We start from the raw sequence: 25,719 nt of genomic DNA on the forward strand, positions 1-25,719 counted from the left end.
TCGAATTTTCTGACCAATACGGCACATCTTTCTACCTTTCTTCTTTGACTCCCTCCTTTATTCCTACCCTTACGGCGCGGTTCAGGTGTCCGCCGATATGTGAGACAGATACTGCGCCATTTCCTTTCCCCAAAAACCAATTTTCAGTTTTCAATTTTTGGTGGATAGATAGCATCATTTTAATGATAGATCTCAGATCAATAGCTGAGCCAATCTTAAGCCTCGCTGACCGAGGCAAGCTGGTCATCTAGGTGTTGCCGTCGGCAGCTGGGAGCTTCAGGAAGGAATAAAGGTTTAGAGAGGGTGACACCGGAGGGAGAAAACAATGTTCTAGACTTGCATAGCATGTTCGGCAGTTGGAGCAGTATAGGGTCGAGAACGGAGCCTTAAAAGCCCTTTTTAATTAACGTTCTTTTTCCACTGCTTTTTATCAGCAGAGCCCAGTGAGCCTACAAACCTGACCGTAGAGACTGTGAACAGCACGACTCTTCTGGTGACTTGGCAGCCCCCAAGCCATAAGAATGGTCCAGTCCATGGTTACAACGTCAGCTGGTGGAAGACCGGAGGTAGCTCGGTACATGACGTCGACGAGGTTTCCTCCAGTGAGAGCGTCTTCCTTGCTGGTGAAGCGAAGTCCTATATCTTGCAAGGCCTTCAGTCCTACACGACCTACGCTGTGAGAGTCGTCAGAGTTAACAATTACGGCAACGGGACTCTGGAAGGAGCCGCAGCGCACGCTGAGGGCATCACAGATCCCGATCCTTGTCCTCCACCCGTCGACGTCTCAGTGCAGGCAGTGAAGATCAATGCCACGGCTTCGAAGCTGGTCTGCAGTTGGTCCCCTCCTAACGCCACCCTGAATCCACCTGTCGAAGGTTACCTCCTCCAAGTATGCACCGACCACAACGCATCCACCTGCTGGGAAGCGAACACGACAGTGCCCACGCTTTCACATACATTCGAACCGGTGCCCAACTTTGAAGATTACGTCTTTGTTGTGCAAGCCTACGTCCTGAACCACGGCCGTGTCGTGGTGGGCCAGTCGGCCTCCGCCAGGGTGAGCAGTGAGGCGCCGGTGATACCTCTCGTCCCGGACTTCAACGCGACGGCAGCCAATTCTACGGCCATATATGTGGACTGGAAGCCTGTAGGCTCTGTTCAGGACTTCGAAGTGACTTACAACGTCACCGCAGTCGATTCGTACGGCGTGCAAGTGCGACAGGAGTTTGTTAGTGAGCCGAGAGTGACTTTTGCGGACCTGGAAGCGTACACGGTGTATCATGTTTATGTGTCTGTGTGTGTGGAACGAGGATCAAAGCGCCAGTGTGGAGCCGCCAGACTTGGTGTCGTTCGGACAGCGGCGACAGGTCAGTCGACTGCAACTGTGCCGTCCACTACATTAGCTACTTAACATTAGCACAGACAGGGCACGACCGTTTAGTACTGTAAAGCTAAATATTATGAACATGTTAACCTCCCATAAAGGTCACAATTTTCCTAAGATCTCTGCATATTTCCGCAAGCTACTTAGCCATAATTGATATACATTGTATGATCGCCTACGACGCGAGGGACTCTGTCGGGGACGATTTTTAAGCATGGCGGAATTCCACTGAGAGTTCAGTTGTCGAACACTTGCTTAAAGGTATACCTATGCTTCTCTAATGAAACATCAATGACACTTGAAGTAAGATCATTCAGGATGAAGTCGCGAAAAAATGTACGAAAACGTTGGCGATGGCTGCGATGTCATGTTTTTAAGCGTCATTTTTATCTTTCTGATAGTTTCAGGTAACATAAGTGTCTCACCCTGCGAACTCATAATTTCAGTAAATAAACGCCGTGTGCATACGCCATCAAGCATTTGTGTTTATTCTTTACTTGGGCCCGACCTAATACGCGATGCTCATGGTCATCGCTTGTTCTAGACGCAGACGCAGTTTCTTCAGCTTGCCATAAGCTTTTGATGCACGAGCTTCCAGCTTTCAGCTTGCATGTTTCCCTCGCCCCTTTTGACCTGCTCACCTTGCTGCTTTGTATGGCATTCGAAGCAAACCAGCTAGTTTTCCATACGGCCCTCGAAACTCAACACCTGTACCTAAGAGTGTGCAGGGGCAAAATACGGAGCTCTAAAACCGGAAAGCTTGGCAAAATTGCTCGGATTTTCATGACGTGAAGCGTACAGCAATGCACGATAAGTTTTCACATCAAGTGGCAGTAAATGAGGCCTATATCAGATCTGTCTGGAATCTACGCGTGTGCACCATTCTGCTGATAGCGCGACGCCAAAAGTTCCCTCAGTCAGCGCCACAGTCGTCATGAGCATTAAAGGTGAGCAACAACTTTCGAATGTCCAGTACCCATCTCCCCTTCCTTTCAGCTATGAGAGACGCGTTTATGCAGTTGCTGCACTGCGAATTGTATTCAGAGAATTCAGGCATTTTATTCCGTATCAGAAAGTTGTTAACTACGATGCAACTCTAAACTCCGAGATGTTTCATTAGAGAACCTACACTGAGCAATAAAAACTGTATATTTAGAAAAGACGCTGTGATAAAAAGGTGGTTTAGATTGGTTAATAATCTGGGTCGGTATAACAAAACGATTCCTTCACGAAATGATCTATTTTCGAATTTCCCGCCCTTCGTCTTTGGCTTAAGCGATGTCACGTTATAGGCCTCTGCCACTAATGAATAGTGAATGCAGGGCGCGGCGTCACTACAGCAAATGGTGGCGTGCGGTTAATTTAAAAATGAAATACATTGGGAAGGAATAGTTATATTATGCTGACCCTGAAGTCTTTCGAACTTGTTGAGAGCAAAACCTCCATATTTTTACGTCACTTTGAGCCTAAAGCAATGCAGGCAGGAACAATAATAAGCTACAAGACGTACACCTAACGTTTGCATGATAACTATTTAGAATACATAAAGTGCATTCAGGATTGGGTCTATTCACAAGTGCAAATAATTTTCAAATTATAGCTAAGTCGTCGTATTTTATTCAAGCGCTTAATACTTTCCCTTCTACACGCTCCCTGCTTCTGTCGAATAATTCCAATTCCTGGCTTTTCCCTTGCAGCATCAAGTGAGCCAACGAGCCTTGTTGTTGCTTCAAACGACAGCGCGATCCACATAACATGGGAGGAACCTCTACATGGAAACGGGCCTCTCTTAGGCTACAATGTGTCCTGGTGGCAAATTTATCCGGCTGGCAACAGTAGCGAACAGGCCATCCAAAGCAACATCACGAGCGTCTTTCTCCAAGGCAACGTTTACTCATACGTCGTGACCGGCTTGAATCCTCAAACGTTCTATTCCATTGAAGTGCGTCGAATCAACGGTCAAGGCTCCGAAAGAATACAAGGGATCGCGGCGCTGGTTAAAGCCAAGACGACTCCGAATTCCTACCCCAAACCAGAGGACGCAAGGTTTACGATTCGCAGAGTGGATGCGACGTTGTTTTCCATCCACATATCGTGGAAGCCGCCACCACTTTACGACGAGGACGCGCACTACGATGTATTCGAAGTATTTGTTCAGCGCATTGAGGAAGGAAAGCAACCGATTGTCTTTACGGTCAACCCGGTCGACGCCGAATATTTCTTCAACGTCAGAAACCTGAATCCGTTTGTCGAGTATGTCGTCCAGATTAGAGCGTACATCAGTTTTGGAGGCTTCTTGGTTAAGAGTGAAGCGGCGGAGTTGCGGATAGCTGTCGATGCTAAAACCCTACTCGTGGTGTCGCAGATTGAAACGACCAACTCGCCCGATGGAGCCTTGGTCATACGCTGGAAGTCGAGCGCCTCTGTCGAATCGAGTACAACGGTCTACGAGGTGAAGGTGGTTGCGGCAGGAACCGGAAAGGAGGTGGACAGCACCGTGGTGTCATCTCACGAGGCCACGTTCACGGGTCTGCAACAGAATACCAATTACACAGTGCGAATCAGGGCATGTGACTTGAGGGGTCACATCCGTAAGTGCGGCGAGTCGACCGAGGCCAGCTTCCAGACCTCCAAGGCAGGTTAGTGCTTTTGCGCGTATTTCTTACATGTGAAGAGTGAAGCGATTCATTTATATTGAGTAACTGCGCAGCCAAGCATTCAACATGCTATTAAGGGTCAATGCATTTCAGCACAGCCTATTTATCAGTCTCGGTGTTTTGGTAGTCTCAGCGTAGTCTGTCTTTTTCCGGCTTTGATTAAATTATATGTATCCTCATTATCAAATGACGAATCGCTCGAATAGAAAGGTGTGTCATAAAGGGAAAGGCACTGCAGCCTAATGAGGAATGGGCATAAAATTGTTCTTAAAAATTCTTTGAACGTTAAAAATCCCCAGGTGGTCGAAATTATTCCGGAGCCCTCCGCTACGGCACCTCTTTCTTCATTTCTTCTTTCACTCCCTTCTTTATCCCTTCCCTTGCGGCGCGGTTCAGGTGTCCGCCGATGTATGAGACAGATAGTGCGCCATTTCCTTTCCCCCAAAACCAATTATTATTATTAAAAATTCTTTGAACTTATTCTATATTTGTTACATCCAGGGATCAAATACATGAACTCATTCCAAGGAAAAGCTGTGGGAGCAGCCAGCGACAACTGAATAATTGGTTGCATGTCAGGGTGTCCGTTGGGATAAATTATTTTTTAAGGGTCATGAGTACCCCAAATCCCGGAAAACTTGAACCTTGGCAATTTAAGATCATATGGTGTGCTTCTTCTATAAATTCAAATTAGTGCCGTGGTGGGAGTAATAAATAAAAGAACTGAAAAATAAGTTTCACGGCCCGTGCCACTAAACATAACGGGCTTAATACAATTAAAACAGGAAATAATGACATAGATAAATAATTATTTTGCATACCATAAAACAACAGATAATAATAAGAAATTAAAAACGTACTTGTTCTATCGGAGCTGTAACAATACGAAGGGCTTTTAAAACGGGAAGTTAATGTAATAAGAGAGCGGTAAATCATGATTAAATGATATTTTGCTGAGCTGGCTTAGCCAATGACAATGAGGAGCCATAATAAGTATTATGATAGACCCAGGCTTCGTTATGTCCTCTCCTTATCGGCGGATGAAGAATTTTTGATGAATGGAGGCCAAATAATGATAGAGTATCTTTCTTGTTGACTCCCTCTCTTGCGGTTACGGGTTAAGTGTTTGGGCGGTTGATCTGGGGAAAAATCTAAGAAATTCATGGGTGCCCCCCTCACCTCTTTGTATATTATAAGTGCTATTAATAGTTACTTTGTGCTTAGTCGAATTGTTGAGATTTTAACCTGGGAATTACCTTCGGCTGTAAATTTTTGATCGAGTGTTGTCTGACGTATGGTCTATATGGGTCCATCGTAGTTAGAATTGTTTTAAGCTACGGTGATTATATAGATGAATTAGATTAAGGTGGACTGGAACTTTACACGTAGTTTCCATTGGTAAATGTGGTAATCGTAATGTGTTGTGCTTGTTCTGAAAAGGGGCGTATTTTGTCGGTTTAATTGTGAATTGAAGTGCTGTGCAATCGTGCCGACCGTTATTTTATGAACGGTATGAGACGTATGGCCTCTAAATTTTAGAATGAAGGTGTAGTTGAGCGAGGATAAAATTGGAATTATTAAAGGACTGGATAGGTAAAAACAGGTACCTAAATCAATGTGTGGGGAGTCTATATACTGTTTGTCATTACCATTATCTGTATATCTGTTATCTGTATTATCTGTTATCTGTATGTACCATTCCAGATAACATCCCACGTGCAAGAGACGTCAGTGTCGTCGCTGTCAACTCCACCGCCCTGAAGGTCAGCTGGCAGATACCAACGTCCACATCCCAAGTCAGCGTCACGGGATATCGCGTCGGCTGGCGGCTCTCAGAGAGTAACCTGTCAGGGACGACCGCGCAGAGCGGACTAGTGGAAACGCAGTTGTCTGGCGGCAACGAGACCACTTTCATCGTCACCGGCCTTGAAGCCTACAAGCAGTACGACATTGAGATCGTCATTTTCTACGTCGTGGGCAACGTGGCCAAGAACACCTCGGTGATTTCCAAAGGCACCACAGCACCCAAGCCCCTGGAGCATCCCTCGAATGTGGCCTTTGAGATCTCGAGCGACATCGACAACTTGACGCGAGTGAAATTCAAATGGGATCCACCGAAGCAAATCACAGGACCTCAATTGGAGGGTTATTATATAAACATATGCCCTGTCGAAGAGCGCCCTACTCTACCAGGTGGCGCCACGTACCTCACGTACAACACGTCTTCCACTACATTTACGACGGTACTGGAAGGCATGAACAGGCTTGAGGCGTACAATGTGTTTGTCAGCGCCTACACGAGACACCAAGGCCTCATCATAGTCGGTAACTCAGCTCAAACGTTTGTTAGTGCGGATCTCACACCTTTTCTCAGAGTTCATGACGTGAAAATTGAAGTGGTGAGCAAGGAAAGTGTAAAGGTTTCGTGGAGCAGTGTAGACCTCTCGTCTACTCGGTGGACCGCCCTGTATGAAGTGACAGTTGTGCTCAAGAGCTCCGGCAAAGAAGTTTTTGTGGGAACGGTCAACTCCACAGAAGTTACTCTGACTGGCCTCAGTGGAGGCGATGAGCACACAATTCGAGTAGAGGCGTGCATAATCCGAGGCGGTGAAAAACAGTGTGGAAGGAAGAGCAGAGCCGACGTGAAGCCTTTAATTTATGGTGAGTACCCCAAAAATTCAGACGCGCGCTGCCCAACTTTCTTGCGTAAGCACGTGGGAAATTAAATCATGTATTTCCGCGACAGGATATCTAAAGGCGCTGCCCAAGGGGCAAAAATAATATGTAGCTTGCACGTCGCACATGTTGCTTGACGAGAGGTTTCCGACCAAAAATATCCATGCAATACGAAAACTAAGGACCTGGTCTTCAATGTTTCACGATTACTTTTGCATTTGTTAGCCCCGTTAAAAGAAAACCTAATACACGCCTTCCCAAGTATAACTACCGCTAACAAACATGGAAAACAGCTTCTTTTATTGCCTTGACTGCTTCATTCAATTAGGAAGATTGGTGGTCTTTACAAACTTCCATTCATCCTGCCGTTATCGTAACTTTTTGTTTCCACCGAGCTACATTGTACATGCCGTGCTCTTAAGTACAAAAATTTCTGTTTAATATGACGTTTCCCTTTGGTTAAGCTGACTCTATAATTCACTACAGTGATCTTTCTCTTTCACTCTCTCTCTCTATGTTAACAGTTCATGACAAGCAAGGAAGCAAGACTGAAACTGTCAACAGCACAGCCATAGCGGTCACCTTCAACCAAGTGACGTCAGCAGAACCTTCCCTGGTCGGCTTTGAAGTTTCGTGGTCACCGAAAAAACCTTCAACTGGTCAAGGGCAGCCTGGAAGCACCGGTTCGGTTATTCTTCCAAGGAATGAAACTGGTTTCGTCATCACCGACCTGCTTCCATCCGAACATTACGACGTGCAAGTCACAAAAGTCTTCAGTGACGGAAATGCGGAGTGGAAGACAGTCATCTCTAATACGGAGGTCGTCACGGATCCCAAGCCATATCCAAAGCCGACAGGAGTCGTCCACAAGTCAACTTCTTCCGGCGGCACCTCTTCAACGCTTACCGTTGGCTGGAACGCACCCGTCTCTTCATCCGGTCCCCCCATAGAGGGCTACCAGGTCACCATATGTCCCCGCGAAAAACTATCAGCAAAAGCTACGGCCTGCCAGACATTCAACACGTCCGCGACAGAAACGCATGTCGACGTGACGACGCTCGAAAGTTTCTCTGAGTACGAGGTCAAAATAACCGCTTACACGACCAATAACGGACGCATCGTGAAAGGCGACGTCACGAGAACTACCGTCACCACAAGTGCTCCGCCGATTCCGTCCGTAGTCAGTCAAGTCGTATCGAATTCAATCGAGGGAAGATCGGCAACCGCGTCCTGGACTCGTCCTCAGGGTATTCCGGCAAAGTTCGACGTCGTATACGAGGTTGTCTTGACGGAAGAGGCGTCCGGACGTGTTCTCTCCAGGCGTGATGTGAACGTCACGGGAATATCGGTGGAAGATCTTCAAGCTTCTACGGAGTACACCCTCTCTATTACCCCCTGCCTCGTGAGCGGAAGTCGGAGGGAATGCGGAAACTCTAGCTACACCACATTCAAGAGCTCATCGAAAGGTTAGTTATCACGATGAAATTCACGGTATTAACTGATTTATAGCTTCAATGGTGCATAAATCGACATGCTGTTCTAGCGTTGAGTGGCTGTTCCTTTCATTTAAAGGAACTAACGAACACTGTAAATACTTCATCAGAAAAACACTTGAGCTTGCCGGACTTTCATATCTTCAGCAGCCCTGGAGATATTAGGTTCTAAGGTTTTTTTACCGTGTATGATCTTGTTTAGAAGGCGCCAACGAAGTGCTAGCCGCAGAGCCCCTTTCATGGCACGTTTAATTAAGGTTAATTTTGTCTAGCTTTTTCTGTTAATCGACATTTTTCAATTTTCAAGCTTAGAGCACGTACTGTTCTACAGGACACACAAATACCGCCTGTATTGCTTGAGATACCTCGTACTGTAGTGCTGCACCGCGACACTATGGACGAAAATGACATCTAAAACATATACACCAAGCTTCATAAAATAACTCCTACTTCCATGCGATGCTGGCATAGGTGAAACGTAACGTTGTTTATTCTACTTTGAGTAGTTTCGTTCAAGTATGAAAAGCGCACACTAGCAAAAGAGTATCAAATGTCCACTACAAGCATTCCATGTTCTAACCCCAAAGTCGTTTGCTTCTTTGCTCTCTTAACTTCGCGCTTTGATTCTTATATTCAAGGGCATCAATTTGGCTTTAATCATTGCAGTTGGTGAACTTACTCCCAATATGCTCTGCTTGTATATTCAGGTGGCCCCAAGGAGCCAATCCACTTGCATATCAAAGCTGTCAACAGCACCGCGCTACTCATCACCTGGCCCTCGCCACCAACCAACACTACTCCCTTCGACGGCTACCTCGTGATCTGGTGGACTGCCAACGAAACAGCCATCGATGAGGAGTCTGTATCCAACAAGACCCTGGCGGCAGACTCCACGAGTTTCCTCATCGGAGACTTGAAGCCCAGTACCACTTACTACGTTAACGTCTCCAGAATCTATGGCGACAACGAAAGAGACGCCATTGACCTCGAACAAGTGGCAGGCAGCACGCAGCCCGACCCTTTCCAGAAGCCTAGTGGCCTCCACGTCGATTATGACGCAAACGCTTCACAGGCGACCGTCACTTGGGACCCTTTCCCAGTTCGTCTGGAAGACTCGCCCGTGCAAAATTACTCCGTAATGCTTTGCGACGTCGCGGGTAACGGACCTGACGAGAATCTAGTAGATTGCAATGTAGTGATAAAGTCTGCGGACAACACTAAGGCAGTCTTCACAAACTTGAAAGGTCTCACCGAGTACCGCGTCGAGGTGTGGGCCGTTGTGACCTTCGACGGCAACTCAACTGGCCAGGGTGATTCCGCTGTCAGCCGCTTCACGACTCCTGCACCGGTCGTGCCGGAGCTGTGGGACTCGCTGCGAGCAGATCTGAAAGAGAGCGATGTGTCTCTTTTCTGGAGCCGGCCAGCCGGACTCGATGAGTATGAACTCCGCTACCACGTGATCCTGTACCGGGAATCACCGCAGTCCACCGTCCGCTTGGTCACCAACGTGACACAGGCGGCCTTCGAGGGCCTCAAGCCCCAGACCAACTACACAGTTTATGTGGCGACGTGCATCCTCAGGAGAAGCCGACAGCATTGCACTGGGAACACTACCATCGAGTTCAAGACTCTGCGAGCCGGTAAGTGAAAGCTATTCCCCAAAAAGTACCCATTGATATTGTCTTTTTCTTCGTATTTAAACATTCACAGATGCAAATTTCATCGCTCTTATAAGCTCTGAAGTTTCTTTGAAACAGTGGACACATTTTTTTTATTCTGATACTTTTGCTTTGAGACTTAAGTTTGCCGCCAAAAAAAACTCACGATTTGCTTCAAGACATTGAACAGAACCAGTAGGCGATAAGGCGTGGGCATGATGACTTAGTTCAGCAGCGATGCGGTTTTCTTTTTCGTAAGGCGGGACGCCCTCATATAAATGGTCTATACACAGTCTGAAGACTTCTTATACACTCTATTGCTTCTTAGATATTTATTTTTGTCTATTCACAGTCTTTAGACTGTCTATAGACAACTCTACTAAAACTGAGTGGCCATAAATCTATAAATTGTCTATTAAGTGCCTAAAGGATTTGTATTGCCTATAGATTTCTCTCGGGTTGGTCTATAGAGAGCCTATATAATTTATACACAGAAGTCTATAGACTGTCTAAAAATATCTGGGTGGTACTGGGCCGCGAAATTTTTCTCAACATGACCCAAGTGTCTGCAGCCTTTTTTCGTTATGCCACTTCTTGACGACGCTACGGCAATTTATACCATAGCATGGAAGAGAACGTGGCTCTTCTTACAAATTTGCCTTGTTCATTTGATCATGAAGCCATGCACAGGGAAGGATTCTGTGAGTACGAAATTTAACGTCACAAGAATAGTCCTAATCTTCGCCAGTAGTTTTCTAGAACTGCAAGGAGATAATTAACAAAGTCCGTAAACCTGGATTAATTTCAAGGAATGAGCCGTTGATTTCTCCTTCGCGTAGACTGTGCACGTCGTTGCATGTCGTACTACACTCTAAACATGAAAGGAATATATGGGAAGTAAACTGGCTTCATGCCGCACTTTCTTTACGGGGCAGGGTATGCTGACCATGCCCTGGGATATGTTTCCATCACTGAAAATACGTAATAGTAATCATTGTCTACGGAAATAAATTCCCTCTTCAAAACATGGGAAGTTCTAGCAGTTACGAAGATTTTAACCAATGTTTGGAGCTCTTTTATTTGCTGACCTCAATACCTCCGGTGCCACGTTTAACAGCGTCCTCCCATTGCAAACTGCACGAAATTAAGTTACTGCGCTTTAGAGTGGGAATATAACTCAACTGCCAAAAGTAAGCATTCCGTAAACTTGGTGAGCAAATCAACTCCGGACAGAGGGAAGCATACCCCCCCCCCCTTCCCCTAAAAGGGAGTGCTCTAAAGGGCAGCTTAAACTCTTTTTACTCCGATATAGGCGTATTCGTGTTTATAATAACAAGTTACGATGCGTTTGTGTTGCGCACAGTAGTAAACCATCGCTACTGACACTTCTGGAGACGCGTGAGCGTAGATTTAGCATTACAAACATCAGCACCGTGGAATCCATGTCTTTCCCTCGTTACGCACAAAACATAACAGGAACACTCATTCCACGTACGCAAAGAAAGGTTCATACATGTGCTACCAATAGGCTAATGTACTATTCGTGATATCATTATGTAGTACAACCTGACTGTCGATCGAGAGTTCACTCTCCGTTGTTCACTCTCGTTCACTTCTCGTTCTCGTTCTCGTTCACTCTCGTTCACTGTGTTCCGTTCTCGTTCACTCCGTTTACACTCTCGTCTCGTTCTCTCATCCGACGTGTGTTCGCTCTTAGCAAGCCGAGAGTCTGCGGAACGGTTGTGACGACTCGAAGAAACTGTTTGATATTGCAACATCAACAGCCGCCTAAAACGATATGCCCGAGTGGCACGGCTGATATTTAACGTTTAGGCTAGCGGATATTTTTACTGCATGAATTAAGAGAAATCGTAATTGCTTTGTTAAAAAAGCAAAAGGTAGTAACTGCCCCATTAATTTGTGAAGGGGAAAAGGTGGAGTAAAGGGGGTATGTAAGGAGGAAGAGGAGAAGCTATCATCATAGTGGAAAGGTCAATATTCAGCCTGAGGACATCATCATCATCGATAACCCATGAGTCAATAACGCGCACTGCGATCTCACTGTGCCCACGGGAGTCTCTCGCATATCTCCTCTGCCAGCTGTAGCGTGTTTAAATGAACGAGATGCTAGCTGTCACTGCATTACGCGTAGCCTGCACCAGGGAAGAAAGCGAGTTCAATACACTTCTTTAGAAGGCTATTGGGGATCTGAATAATAAGTACTTCAATTGGCGTCCTCTCAACCTCCTTGTTGGACAATAGTTGGACATTTCTATGCCAATCATCAGCACCGTGCAACATTTGACTCAATACTCCACACCAGAGCAGCTTAGTCGTCGAAATCGCAAACAGCGACAGATGTGCACTTGAAATCTGTTTCTAGATTCTACAGGCGTCAGCGTACATTATGATCCAGCGTGGTCCGTGTGAATCCTTGTTTACGCGTCCTGTTCTGCTGACTTCTGTACCTGGTACTTATGATCCCATTCACTAGGTGGCGTATTACTTGAGGGGAGCTAAAAACTAAACTAAGATATGGTCAATCCGCATTCCTAGTAGATTGATTGTTGAATATATTTCTCTGAGGAGAGAATAAGTTTCATAGCATCGATGAAACATTCTCCGCAAAGTGCTCAGCTGGGTTAGTTGGAACATACTTCTCTATAATCAGCGTAACAGCAGCAAAACAAAGGCAGAAGCATCAGTTTTAGGCTCACGTGGTCTTCCCTTATGTCCTGCTGCTTTTAGCGGCCTTTTGGACAAAACTCATATTCATATCTACAACCCATGCACAATCATTGCACATCCGAAGCCTTAACACAGCGAGGTCCAGTAATTGTTTGGCGCTTGATGTAATAGACGTTTTCAATTGTTTCTATGCTAGCGTCTTTATTTATGTCAGAATTCGTTAAACACCGTCTTTGAAATAAACATTTGTTTAAGCATGCGTTTCCCGTCTGGTTTTTTCCCCCGCACCTCACCACAACAGACACGAGCGACGACATGCCTCCAGTCTCCGTGAAAGCTGTCAATGCCACTGCTCTCGAAGTCACCTGGCACCGGGAAGATTCCGGCAAGACACCCGAAGAGTACACCGTATCGTGGCGACCAAAGAGAGATACCCATTCCAGTCAAGTCTCTTCAAGAAAGCTAACCTTCACGCCTGAAGAGCCCGGTCGACAGTTCGTCATTACGGATCTTCAACCTTACACGTCCTACGCCGTTTCTGTGACTCGCGTGAGCGACGCCCAGCAGAGCCCCCGCGCCCTCGTGATCACTGGTGGCGAGGGTGTCACGAATCCGCTTCCCAGTACCTCTCCTGCCAACCTGACACTCGACGTCGTCAGGCATCAGCACGACAATGGCAAACCAGAAGTGACAGCTTTGGTAACCTGGAAGGAGCCCACGTACACCGGAGGTGCACCGCCCACGGGATACCTAGTGACTTTGTGCCCGCTGAACGATTCATCCGCGGCCACTGCCTCGCGTTCAAAGCCTGCATGCGAAAGCCGAAAGACCGTGTCTGATGCGACGAGGACCGTTTTCTCATTGTCCGAACAGTGGGCTGGAGGCGGTTACGTAGTCGAAGTGCGGGCTTTTGTGGAGCACGACTGTCATACCATCGAAGGAGAAGTGGCGATTGCTCTTGCTACCGCCGCATAACTTTTAGTGCTAGCAGTGCCCTTAACCCCCTAACGGACATATTAATTTTCCGAAAATGGTACCAAAATGGAAATTTAGTACTGGTGCTGCCATCTGTGGGCACACTGAAAAAGTGCTTCCGATGGTCATCTACTACCCGTGCTGCCATCTGTGGGCAAACCAAAAAACTGCTCCCGAAGAGCCCCTCTCAGTAAACCGTGCACGGACTGCCAGAAAACACACGACCCAATGTGCATTGAACTCCCTTTGACATCCCATGGACGTCCAAATGACGTCCAGCAGAGTTTCAGTATCCATTGGGGACAAGCTGGGCTCGTGATGAGCCAAAAATTAAAGTCGGCTCATGAAGAGCCTGGCCCGTCCGCTGGGGGGTTAACACTGTCCAGCAGCACTTCGTCAGTGACGGAAGCGCAGAGCAGTGAATCTTGGTGAAGCCATTTATTCATGGAGTGTTGGCCAGTTCCACCGATCTGAGGGATTTTGAGCACGAATCTTGTGGGAATGGCTGCACAGCATTCTTTATTAATAAAAGTGCCACGTTAATGATGTCAAAGCAGAAGTCTTCGCGCGAGTTCAATAAATGCAGAGTAAAACATATGCCCGTTATACGTGTTACGCATAAATAAGTAACGTTGATACGTAAGCACACTCGTATTTTGCGGTGGAAACAAGATATAACACATTGGTGTCCTGGTAAAGAGCAATACCGTAGAAATTACCTTGCTTCATACTGCCTGCTTTGAATTTAAAACAAGCCTAGCCAAACCCAGAACACAATCAGTTCTGTCCTTGTAAAGCAGCTGGTATAGTTTTTAAATGTTTACTGGATTTGTTATTTCTTTACAATATTGCATCTCATGGATATTCTTTATGTAATGAGCGTTTACAATACCACCTCCTGTCTTCATACCTTTGGACACAACCTTACCTTACCACTCAATTAATGGCGCGGAATTAAGGGAGCGGTCATGCATTTTAGTAAACAACTTTACCCTTGTGGAATACAGTGAAAACGTTAAGCTGAACGATTAGGCTTATCTGAAGACCATTCATACACATAATGCATATCTAGTATTAGACATTGTCAGTCAGGTCGCATCTGTCATGATAAAATTTTTGTATGATTTAGCTCACGTAAAGGCAAGATCTGGATTTTTCACGAAGGGGTGGAAGTTACTGGTGCCGATACAGGATGTTTCACCTGAGATTTTCGGCAGTTTTCAAAAATGGAATTTTTGACCTAGAAGAGCGGTTTTTAGGCATAACACTGTCAGCTGTGCAGTGCATCAGAATACTCCTGAGACGTGCTAACTATCAAGCTGGTTGACTTCTACTGAATAACTTTTTAACTATTACTCTTAAGCTGCTCATTTTGTCAGAGGGTCTACACGCCTCTCTATAAATAAGCAGCTTAATAGTAATAGTTAAAACGCTAACAATTCAATAGTAGTTAACCAGCCTACTAGTTAGCACTTCTTAGCTCTACTCTGATGCACTACAGCACTTACATGCTGTGCCGAAAAAAGCGCTCTTATCACTAAATAAACCAAATTTTGTAAATCTCAGTCTTAGGTGAGACATCCTGTATATATCGCCTAAGCACTAAGTACCATTTCCTCGTTGATTGTAGTTCATTCGACCAATGGCATGTGGAGGCTCCCTTGTCCATGCATGGCTGAAATTATCTGTTTACTTCCGCTACTAATTTTCCTTGTTAATGTCCTTCAAACTGATAAATGTTCCGCAGACAGGCATTTGACTCAACCTTTACTGAGCTTTCAGTTTGAATGACTACAAACATATTTCCTCCATTCCCCCCGGTGACGAATTTTGCGCATGCATTCTCAACTGAATATGTAATATGGCTCGGATTTTATTTTAATCTCATTGTTATGTAACAAAGAAAAAGGATTGCGGTCACTGACCATGTCATGAAATTCAAAGACGTTTCGGAACCTCGTACGGGTTCCTTGATGGTCACTGACCATGTCATGAAATTCAAAGCCGTTTGGAACCTCGTACGGGTTCCTTGATGGTCACTGACCATGTCATGAAATTCAAAGACGTTTGGAACCTCGTACGGGTTCCTTGATCAAGGAACCCGTACGAGGAGGAGGAGGAAAAACATTTATTCAGAGCACAAAAACTGGGTGGGTTCAGTACGAGAACCCATTGGTCGCCATCATAATCCGGCCCCTCTCAACCAGCAATTTCTGGTCGAGTGGGCTGTGGCTATGAAGGGTTGCCTCCCAGCGCTCATGAGTCGGATCGGTATTGCTGCCCAAGTCTGGGTTTTCTTGACATTCCCAAACCGCGTGAAAGAGTGTGCCAACTGCTCCACAGAAGGGGCAGGACGAATGGTAGGTTTCTGGGTACCATTTACTCATTAGGTAAGGATTGGGCAGAGTATTAGTTTGTAGTCGCCTGATTATGTGCTCTTCATATTTACTTAGGGTTTTGTGAGGAAGAGGATATTTCCTTCTTGTGATCTTATAGTACTCCGTAATTTCTGCGTAGCTTAGTAAGGTCGTCTTGGTCGCGCTACAGTTCTTTTGTTACAGCTTAGTAAGGGTGAGGGGTTGTCAACTATGTCAGAGAGAGGCTGCGTGCCAGATGCTCGGAGGAGGAGAGCTCGAGCAGCTGTGTTGGCCGCCTCATTGCCCGTCGTTGAGAGGTGCCCTGGCGTCCAGAAGATCTGGATGTTGGAAGAATTAGACCTTTCCAAAATTTCCCAACACGGAGCGCCAACGCGGCCTCTGAGGTAATTGCGTACCGCTGCTTGTGAGTCGGACATAACCGTTGCCTCGCTGTTCTTTGATATCGCTAGCGCGATAGCCGCTTCTTCAGCCGATGTGGTATCCACCGCTTGGATAAGGCTGCTTGCAATGATATCTCCCCGGGGTGAAACTGCTGCAATTGCCGCGACTCCGTTAGCGGGTCCAGCCGCATCGACGTAGATCGTGTCCTTGTTTCCATCCCAGCGCTTAGAGAGGTGTCTAGCTCTGGCTAGTCTCCGTCCTCTGTTATATTCCTCATCCATGCGTTTTGGTATGGGGTGAGTCGCGATGTGTGATCTCATCTGCATGGGCATGTCGATCTTGTCAGCGACTTCCCGGGGTGGACTGATTCTCAGCTTCTGTAATATTTTCCTGCCAGGCTTAGATGTTGAGAGCCTGACAATTTGATTTACACGGTGGGCCTCTATTAGTTTGTCGATGGTGTTATGGATCCCCAGCTGTAGTAAGCGCTTAGTCGATGTGCATAAAGGGAGGAACCCGTACGAGGTTCCAAACGTCTTTGAATTTCATGACATGGTCAGTGACCATCAAGGAACCCGTACGAGGTTCCAAACGGCTTTGAATTTCATGACATGGTCAGTGACCGCATTCCTTTATCTTTAATGCAATGCCTGACCGGACGAACTTTCGTCGAACCATTGATTATTTTATGTAACAATGTCGACAAATCGGTCGGCCAAGACATGTGTAAGTAGCGTGATCTTTTTTTTGTATTCCCTTCTTTTCTGTTCTCGTTTTTACGCGAGTGACATGTGACATGTACATCTCCAAACGTCGTTTCGAATTTTGATGCCTTACTTTTGCACTTATTCTGAAAATAGCGCCGTCGTACTCGAGTGCTGCAGCCTGTGGCTAGTGCAATCAGGATTTTATGTTCGTTTTTTTTTATTTCCGCAGGAAAGCTGGGCTGGATATAATTATTTTTAGATGGTATCGTTTATTAACCTGAAACCGTATAATGTAGCGCTAGCAACTGCGAAGACTGCACTCAAAGACCGACGTGAAAACATTGCGGGTCAAATTAGGATGTTCCGGTACTGTACTCGCTGGTTCCATACGTCCTTTATTTAGTGTAATATTATTAATGAAATTACATTATTATGAGGTATAATACTCATTCTCGATGACGTGTATACGCATCGCGGCTATTTCAGGAATTCTGCGAACAGGATTTATACGGATGATACTAATGTTGATACTAAGAGCAGTAGAATGTTTCATACTCACGCAGTCATTGCGCCTATAGTTCTCAGGAGGGCCACCTCTGGAATATAATTTCCGTGGTTCTTATTCTGCAGATTGCCTACTCTCTTCATTTCACTAAGTTCTTTAATTCTTTGCCAACGACCGTATGTTGTCACCTTTGCCGCGTCGGGTCGGCACCATTTTACCAAGAATAAAATTTGAATCCCATATATGGTCTCTGCAAAGATCATTATTTATTTAGTCTTTTTTTTCTCTTTAGGCTCGACTCCAATTATTTATGAGTGATTTAGTGGATATTTAGTGACTCAATTCATATTGGTCTCTGCTGTGGAAAAGGGAAGCATTCAAATATGATATAATATTGATGTATTTATATCTACAACGTGTAATTTGAGCCTAATGTAACAAATGACGCACTTCTTGAACGTACGTTTTGCAAATAAATGACGGGGGTTGCGTGGTTGACATGTGGGCAGCCATTGGCAATACCTGTTAATCATTGCGGGTTAATTGGTTTTAAGCGTTTTAAGCGCTGCCGAATGGCAGCTCCTGGGCTAGAAGGAAAACAACTTTCTACTCAAATAACAGAATGGAGCAAATGGAAGAATAGGAGATAAATTAGTCATTTTTAATCAGATTTTACGCTCAATCCCTATGAGAAGGACACTACGCCTTATTTTTTTTTTCTGGGCAAAACAAGGATACCAACCAGAAGGCATGATTTGTGATTACAGGGAAATGAGATGTCAACACACTCGATTTGAAGTTCATAACAGGAAACTCTCAGTTGCTCTCAGCCATTGGGAGAACACGTGCCGCTAAAGGTTTCATGAATTCCTACTAGGTGGCGCCACCAACTTGTGACTTCTAGTGGCTTCGCATTGGTAACCGTTCTATGCTAATTCTGGAGGCAGAGCGCAACTGTTCGAAGTGAGATCAGGAAGTCTTAGAATGCACAGATACAAGAAGAAATCTACCCAAAGTGATGAGCCGTGTGCAGTGTGTGCAAATCAGGAGAAACAGCTGAGCATATTTTCATGTCCAACATTTTTGGAGAAAAATTTTTCATATTAGAATATTGTGAGGTGCTGTTATGGAAATACTGAATGTAATGGGCCATTCTTCCTATGTGTAGCAAAATATTTCTTTTAAAGTTTTCCCATCGCTTGCATAGAGCAGTTAACAGTGCCATAGAAAACCAACGGGGAACGCTTTTGGCAATAGCAAAAAACGTTAACAGCAAAAATGCAAGCCTGTCGACTGGAGATCTTATTTCATTTCATTTTTATTTCCTTAAAGACCCCCTGTAGGGGGTTTTACATAATGAGTGGGGTTAAAATGAGGAAGCAAAACATTTTTTCATGATGACAGGTGGAACGTAATTTTTTCTAGAAAGGTTGATGGACAGGTGATATCTGCAATTGCATAGGGAAGGTCGTTCCAATCGCTTGCTGTTGGGAGGAAAAATGACTTGATCTGCGGATATATTGATGGTTATAGTGATATCTTACAATATATGAAAAAAAAATACGCTCCTAAACTTTTTCCCGCTCAAAAATGCTTTAGTCCAAAATTGTTGGGCATGCATAGAATGGGGCAATGTCCACTGAGATGTTGACGCCGGCACAGTCGGTATCCCCGAACCCCACGATTCAGGAATAACGAAGGTAAGGTTAATGCACGTGCGGCAAACATTAAAAAAGGAACAATTCCTTGTTGCAGTGCATTAAAGAAAGAATTTCTGATGCAAACTTCGTATAGCGTAAACCGATGAATTTCTATGTTTTGCTTTGCAAATGTCTTAAGATTGGTTAAAAAATAAACCGAGAAAAAAGTACCAAGACTGCTGCCTTCGATCGGCCACCACCCTGTTTCGAAGTGGACGCTCTTAACGTTCATTCGTCCATTCAAATGACCGGAATATAAATTATTCCAAATGAAACCGACCAGTTTAAATGACATTTCTGGATATAGATCTTTCTATGTTAATTTACCACAGAAATCGGCCACTATGTCCCAATGGGCACTGAAGCTCCCTTGGATGTCATGGAGACGTGTGGGACGTCCTCTGGACATCCAGTGGAGTTTCAGTGCCCGTTGGGGTGAGTGTGGACCATGTAAGTCATGGAGCAGTGTAAGGTGTAATTAAATGCAACAGTGAACGTCATATCGCCAACTCTAGCCACTTCTCCAATCCCAAATTTCTTTCGGACTGTGTGACTCCTCAGCAGTTTCTCATATAGAATCCATTATGGCACTTGTTTTACTGACCATCATAAATTAAGGTACATGGTTTAGTGCGGATTCCAACTTGATAACTCTGTTTCCCTGAGCCGCTTGCCAGATGAGCGTCGGCAACTAATCAAGCGGCGGCGCCTATATTAACGAAAGATTCACGATTTGCTTGATGCCTAATGTGAATGTAATCGGCGTTTTCAAGCCATTTGCTTTTGCTCTTAGCCTATCGCTTATTTTTTAAAAAAAGAATACTTTGGGCACTTTTTTGTACGCAACAAATTTAAAGAGTTCTATTATGATTTTACAGGCCCTCGAGAGGACTTCGTCAACTACACCGTAGAGGCAGTAAACGGCTCAGAGCTCCGCCTATCTTGGGCACCCCCAGGTGAACATGAAGACCTGAAGAGCTACCAGGTGTCTTGGTGGCTATATCAGGCTAACCAAACCGGAGAAGTCGTCAAACGAAATGCATCTGTGTCTTCTCACAGTACGATGGCACTTATTGACGGACTCCAGCCTTACACGAAGTATGTTGTAGAAGTCGTGCCTATTTACGGTTCACTTAGAGTAACGTGGCAAGGCAGCGCCGTTCGGCATTTTGCAACCACAAAAGCTCAAGGGTTTCCCGCTATTGCGAACGTCTCCGTTACAACGACGAATAGAAAGCCTTCGACGTCCGACATGGTGGTCGCCTGGTCTATTACAAACTCCGTGATATCAATGGATGACCTGGAATACCGCGTCACTCTCTGTGTTGGCACTCACGAAAACGCTCAAGACTGCCTAAACAAGACAGTATCTGGCCACATCTTCAGCGTGACGTTTCCAGGAATCGACAACTTCGCAGCATTGGTCGCCACAGTGCAGCTGCTGGTCAGGACTGAAAACGAGGTGTTTGAAAGCGCGATCATCCAGACCACTAGCACAAGTTGGACTCCTCCGATTCCGGAGATTGTTGGCCTGACTGTGGCAGGCGTGACAGAGAATTCAGCGGATGTGTTTTGGTCGAAGGTGGCAGAATTTGACCGCATCCACGGGTCGTACTATCGCGTTGTGCTCAGCGCTCACCCACAACAGGACGTGAACCGAAATGCTGCGACGTCTCAATCCGGACAGAGCTCGTCGGAAAGCGAAACCGCCGTCGAGTCCGAAAGAAATGTCGTGAGAAACTTCACCACTCGTGACACCGAGATAGAATTGAGCAAACTGTCCCCTTGGAGGAACTACACCGTAACTGTCACGGCAGGAGTCGTCGGACGGGGTTTGGACGTTGAGGGCCTGGCCAGCAGCAAAGGCTTCGAAACGCTTGTAGGCGGTAAGTTGCCTTCTTATTAGAGAGTTTTAGAATAGCGCGATCCGCTACCGTGATCGATTTCCGCGAGTCGCCACTGCACGTGCGCAGGACACCACGAGAGCGCCAGATGGCACCACATGCACGTCACCTGCGTGCGCGTGTGTCGCGTCGGGCCAATTCAGCGCATGCCATTGGTCACGTGTCACTGTGTCGTCAGTGGTGCCCGCGGAAGCAGATCGGGGTAGCGGATCGCGGATCACGCTATAGTACAACTCTTTAGTGATGTTTCAGGCTGACGGATAACGGTAAAAGTTAGAGTAAACCAATGCTCCGGTTAGCACATTGCAAACTCCAGCTCCTGGTTAAAATAACGCCGAAAGGTATTTCCCCATCGTTTTTCATTTTCAATCGGAAAATGTATTTTATTGGGATCGTAAATTCTTCATACTAGCCTCTTTAGTGACCTCCGTAAAATGCCCGCATCCCCGCGGCATTTCTGGGCGTAAAATTCGACAGCTTGGAATAATCATGTTTTCTTTGCATTGAAGCGGCGAAAGAGGGCGTGGGTACAAGATGAGCTAAGAGCATCAACTTTACGAGTGCTCATACACCCCTCTACAAGTCGACAAAGCACTTAATTCCACCTTTGTCAATATGGTTTAATTGCTAAAACTTTGGAGTTTTGCATAAGGCACGGCTTGTGGTTTGTGTCAGCTAGTAATTGCTGTGTTTGCAGTACAGGTGTTAGAAAATTAGTTGCTCAGCCGCTACCCCTTTGTTGGCCGCACATAGTGAAAGAACCCAAGCAGCCGTGATCTCCTTATGCCTGGAAGAAACAAATGAATCAACGTACTTCCGTCCCATAAGATATTATTAATATTACCTAATATCATCAGATTTCGGTGGTAAAGTGTAGATCAGGACAATATTTAGCAGCACGGGTTCCAGGCACCTGAAGCGAGGGATATTCTGATGTATGATGTCACCAACAAATTCAACCTCGGTCCATCGAGCGCTCTGCAGAATGTCAAACATTCTTGGACAAAATTTTTGAACTTTGGAACAATGTGAGGTACTGTTGTGGAAATATTGAAGATAATAGTTCATTCTTCTCATGCACAGCAGTATCTTTCTTTTAAAGTTTTTTCCTCACGCGCGTCAAGTAGTTAAGGCTCTTAAGAAAAGCAATAGGGAACATATCTGAGAATAGTAAAAACTTAATGGCAAAGAAATGCAAGCTTACTGAGGGGAGATCTTCGGATATAGTAATATTTATAAGGAAATCTTACAATTTTTATAAAATATTGCGTTAACAATATTGTTTCCTGTTGAAAAATGTTTTTGTCCAGAATTGTTTGGTACGTTTTCTTTTAAAAAATTCAGACTTGAATAGCAGCCATCTGTTTGGACTTTTGGCAGTTCCACACTAAGCGTTCTATTCATACTGATAGCCTGGTCCGATAACTGCGTTTTCTTAATGTTGATAGTTATGATTGCGCTGTCGCGAAGAGGAAAAAAAAAACACTGAACACATTCTTCTTGCTAACGGTTTACTGCCTCGTTGTACTAGTGCATGCACTGCACAGAACATCAATAAAAAGAGAATTTAAAACAACTTTCTTAGCGCCATTAATGCGCTACAGCATGCAGTTGATGCACATATCTCCAATCAGTCGATACTTTTCTTTTCCAGCACCCACCAAACCCAGGAACGTTTCTGTCGCTGAACTGAACAACGGCCACATCCTCACCTGGCTTCCTCCAGAGTCCTGGAACGGCCCGGGCGCCGGTTACGAAGTGAAATTCACGTGCGTGAACGGTGACATCAAGGGCAATAGCACGGTCGTCACCCTCGACCCCAGCAGGACGGCCCTCCGGATGCCTCAGTTGAGCCCCGGAGTTCCGTGCAACATCTTCATTCACGCCTACAACGTGCACCTGGACGAACCGCTCGATGGAGCCAAAGTCAGGGTTCGCTTCACGCCTACTGCAAGCAAAGGAGAAGAGCACACCACCATCGACCATCCCACCATTAACTAAATACGAGTCATCCGTCCGACGCCAGAGGTCACAATAGACTAGGAACGCAGTCGCAGTTACGTGCCTTTAGCTATATGAGCTGCAGTACCCAGATTTGAAACCACCAATGTCCACATAAATATTTATCATCATTTTTTATCTGTTATGGAGCCTTGAGCAGTTCATTTCATAGCCGCTGGCGGCGTGACAGTCACCTAACCGCTAAGTATTAGACCAATCAGAATACAGCATTCAAATATCTGTGCTTTATATTGAGCTTAAAGCTGGTGCGTTCACAGAACTCTCAGTCCCAATGTTCTGTGTACAATATAGGTTTGGGGCCAGTGAATTGAGGAATCGTACTTGAATCGAGGAATTGAAGAACTTGAGCATTAGAGCAACGGCACTGAACACATTCGGGAATTGTACGTTGTGGGTATTTGTAACTGTAGTGCTTATATCTGCTACGCTCAAAGCATATAACGTCAAATTGAACGTTAAACAATAAAGAAGTGTATGCCCCAAAATAAATTGAGTTTAAAAAGATAGGTTAATTACTTTCAAGGTAGCACTGATGGCACTACAATGACTATGCTGCGAGGTGTGTTCTGCGAAGAAGAGATTCCAGTTAGGCATCCATCTTACGACAATCTATGCTTAGCGGGGAAAAGACTGGGAAAGTCAGAACAGTGTACAAATATTTTAATGCGACTGCCTTTGATCTTGTGCGCGCTTTCATTTTTTGACAGAATCTTATTCCACGAGAAGCATGAAGAGAGTATGTCTGCTTCTTGAAAGCAATGGTAGTGTTTTCTGGTCACATTTTTTTTTCGTGCGATGTGTTTGTAAATAAATGAGGTTTTGTGTGCCAATACACACACGTGTTTCTCTGTACTCTCTGATTGGACACTGATTTGTCAAGTGCATACTGATAGTATGCACTTGATATGCACTCGATACACTTCACTAATCTTCAAATAAAGATCAAGTTCATTCGAAGCTCAAACATATCTTACGCTTTAAGCTTGCCTCCAAGTTTTTTCGAGTTCTTCCTACACTTCAACAAAACCTTGAAAACATGGCAGTGTCTGGTTAACAAAATTCACCCGGGTAAACGAGGAGCACCAATATATTTGTGAGCATGCAGGGATTAATTCATACTAAGCCAGTTAAAAAAAAATCTACAGAATCTTAAGCAAACCACTACAGGTGTTTTGTTGTTTCGTCGTGACTGCAGATGTTTCTCCAGTATTGTAGTATTTTTCTGTAGTACTGTAGTATTTTTCTGTAGTATGTTTTTGTGGTTTGATCGCTACAATAAGGGGCAGCACAATAATATAGATATTCTTTTGTTAATACAGAAAATTCTGCTACTACAAATTTACGGACAAAAATACTCTAAAAATCTTTTGTGACGACAGAGAATGTTCGGTTTTGTTTTTCGTCATGGTACCTCTTTCGTACTCAAACAAAAAGAGAAAGCAATCAGTTGATGTTATTTTGACGAATTACGTTTGATTGGAATAGAAATTCATCCAGACAGCACCACTAGCTAAACGGGAAACAAAGAGTTTTAAAGCTTAACAGTATTTGCGATTATTTTACTGTTCTTTCAAATGCGCTTCAATCCACACGAATGACATGCTTGCCACAGCTGCTTATATATGTTATATGACCATTATATATTTTTAGCCACCCAGCTCTCTGGCGTTAGCTGAAGGCAGAAATTCAGGTTTCTTTTAGATGCGAGTGATGTTGACCTTCACATTTTTCCAAATGTCAAATATTGTGCCAAACAATGCGAATAAAAATTTTTGCTGAGCACTATTACTTGGGCTAATCGTCTGTCCTACCAGTGAGAAAAAAAAAGAATGCATAATTATTTGTGATCATACACTCTTCAAGACAACTAAAAACCCTAAGGCATTTACAAGGAGAAAACAGCTAGTAGGAAACCAATTGTTCGCTCTGATGGTCCGGGCAAGGCAATATGCGACTAAGGAATGTAGGCATCAGATATTAAAATTAACACCTAATGGCGATCTGATAGTTGTTTTTAATGCAAAAATGCATTCCAAGGCCCGCACTGCCGAGTTTTGTCAAAACTTCATGCCCGCACCTGGGAGACCTACTTTTTTTAATCCCATTTTAACGGCAGTAACTTATGCGTCCGCACGTCAGAGCTCGCTTGCTGCATTAGTAAGAGTTTGTTAATCAAGATTTAGTTAAATCCTGATTAACCAAGGATTAATCCTGTTTTTTAGTATATCAACACAGAACACTCAAGTCTTTAAAACCGCACGCTTTATTTATGGCTACGTACAGCAGACACAACGTGCATGTTTTATGCAGGTAGATTATTGCCTAGTCAGGTTATCCAAATAAGGTAGGCATTTTTAGAACAGCGCTATAACGCCAGGGTGAGCAGAGAGTTCACGTAAAGACCGTACGGATGCTGACTGCAAACCCTGGGGCGGCTGACTTGATACTTAGATAGAACTTGGGTTTGGGCAGTTAGTACATGACATTTCCGGAAGGCTGTGAGCACAAGCACAATGCAATTCCCAGCAAGAGGGATGGCATGCACTTGTGTTCTTGTTCTTGTCTGGGAATTGCCTCCTGTTTGCTCCGTT

General features: G+C 44.9%; 1 protein-coding gene across 3 annotated transcripts in view; it reads left to right on the top strand.

The window, feature by feature from the left end:
* LOC144104473 (fibronectin-like) overlaps positions 1-24,561 on the top strand; it is a 48,160-nt gene extending 23,599 nt beyond the window's left edge. Inside the window, exons 8-14 of one of the 3 annotated variants that reach the window (XM_077637512.1) lie at positions 435-1,367; positions 3,082-4,023; positions 5,746-6,702; positions 7,242-8,183; positions 8,918-9,850; positions 20,081-21,088; positions 22,761-24,561. In XM_077637512.1, coding sequence (XP_077493638.1) covers positions 435-1,367; positions 3,082-4,023; positions 5,746-6,702; positions 7,242-8,183; positions 8,918-9,850; positions 20,081-21,088; positions 22,761-23,107 — 6,062 coding nt within the window. In that variant the 3' untranslated portion in view covers positions 23,108-24,561. Of the gene's footprint in view, positions 1-434; positions 1,368-3,081; positions 4,024-5,745; positions 6,703-7,241; positions 8,184-8,917; positions 9,851-12,857; positions 13,672-20,080; positions 21,089-22,760 lie in introns of those variants that run through there. The other 2 variants (XM_077637513.1, XM_077637514.1) reach the window with 2 other exon arrangements.
* The last annotated feature ends 1,158 nt before the right edge of the window (positions 24,562-25,719 follow it).

This window comes from Amblyomma americanum, chromosome 9 (assembly GCF_052857255.1).
Source record: "Amblyomma americanum isolate KBUSLIRL-KWMA chromosome 9, ASM5285725v1, whole genome shotgun sequence".
Classification (NCBI taxonomy): Eukaryota; Metazoa; Arthropoda; class Arachnida; order Ixodida; family Ixodidae; genus Amblyomma; species Amblyomma americanum.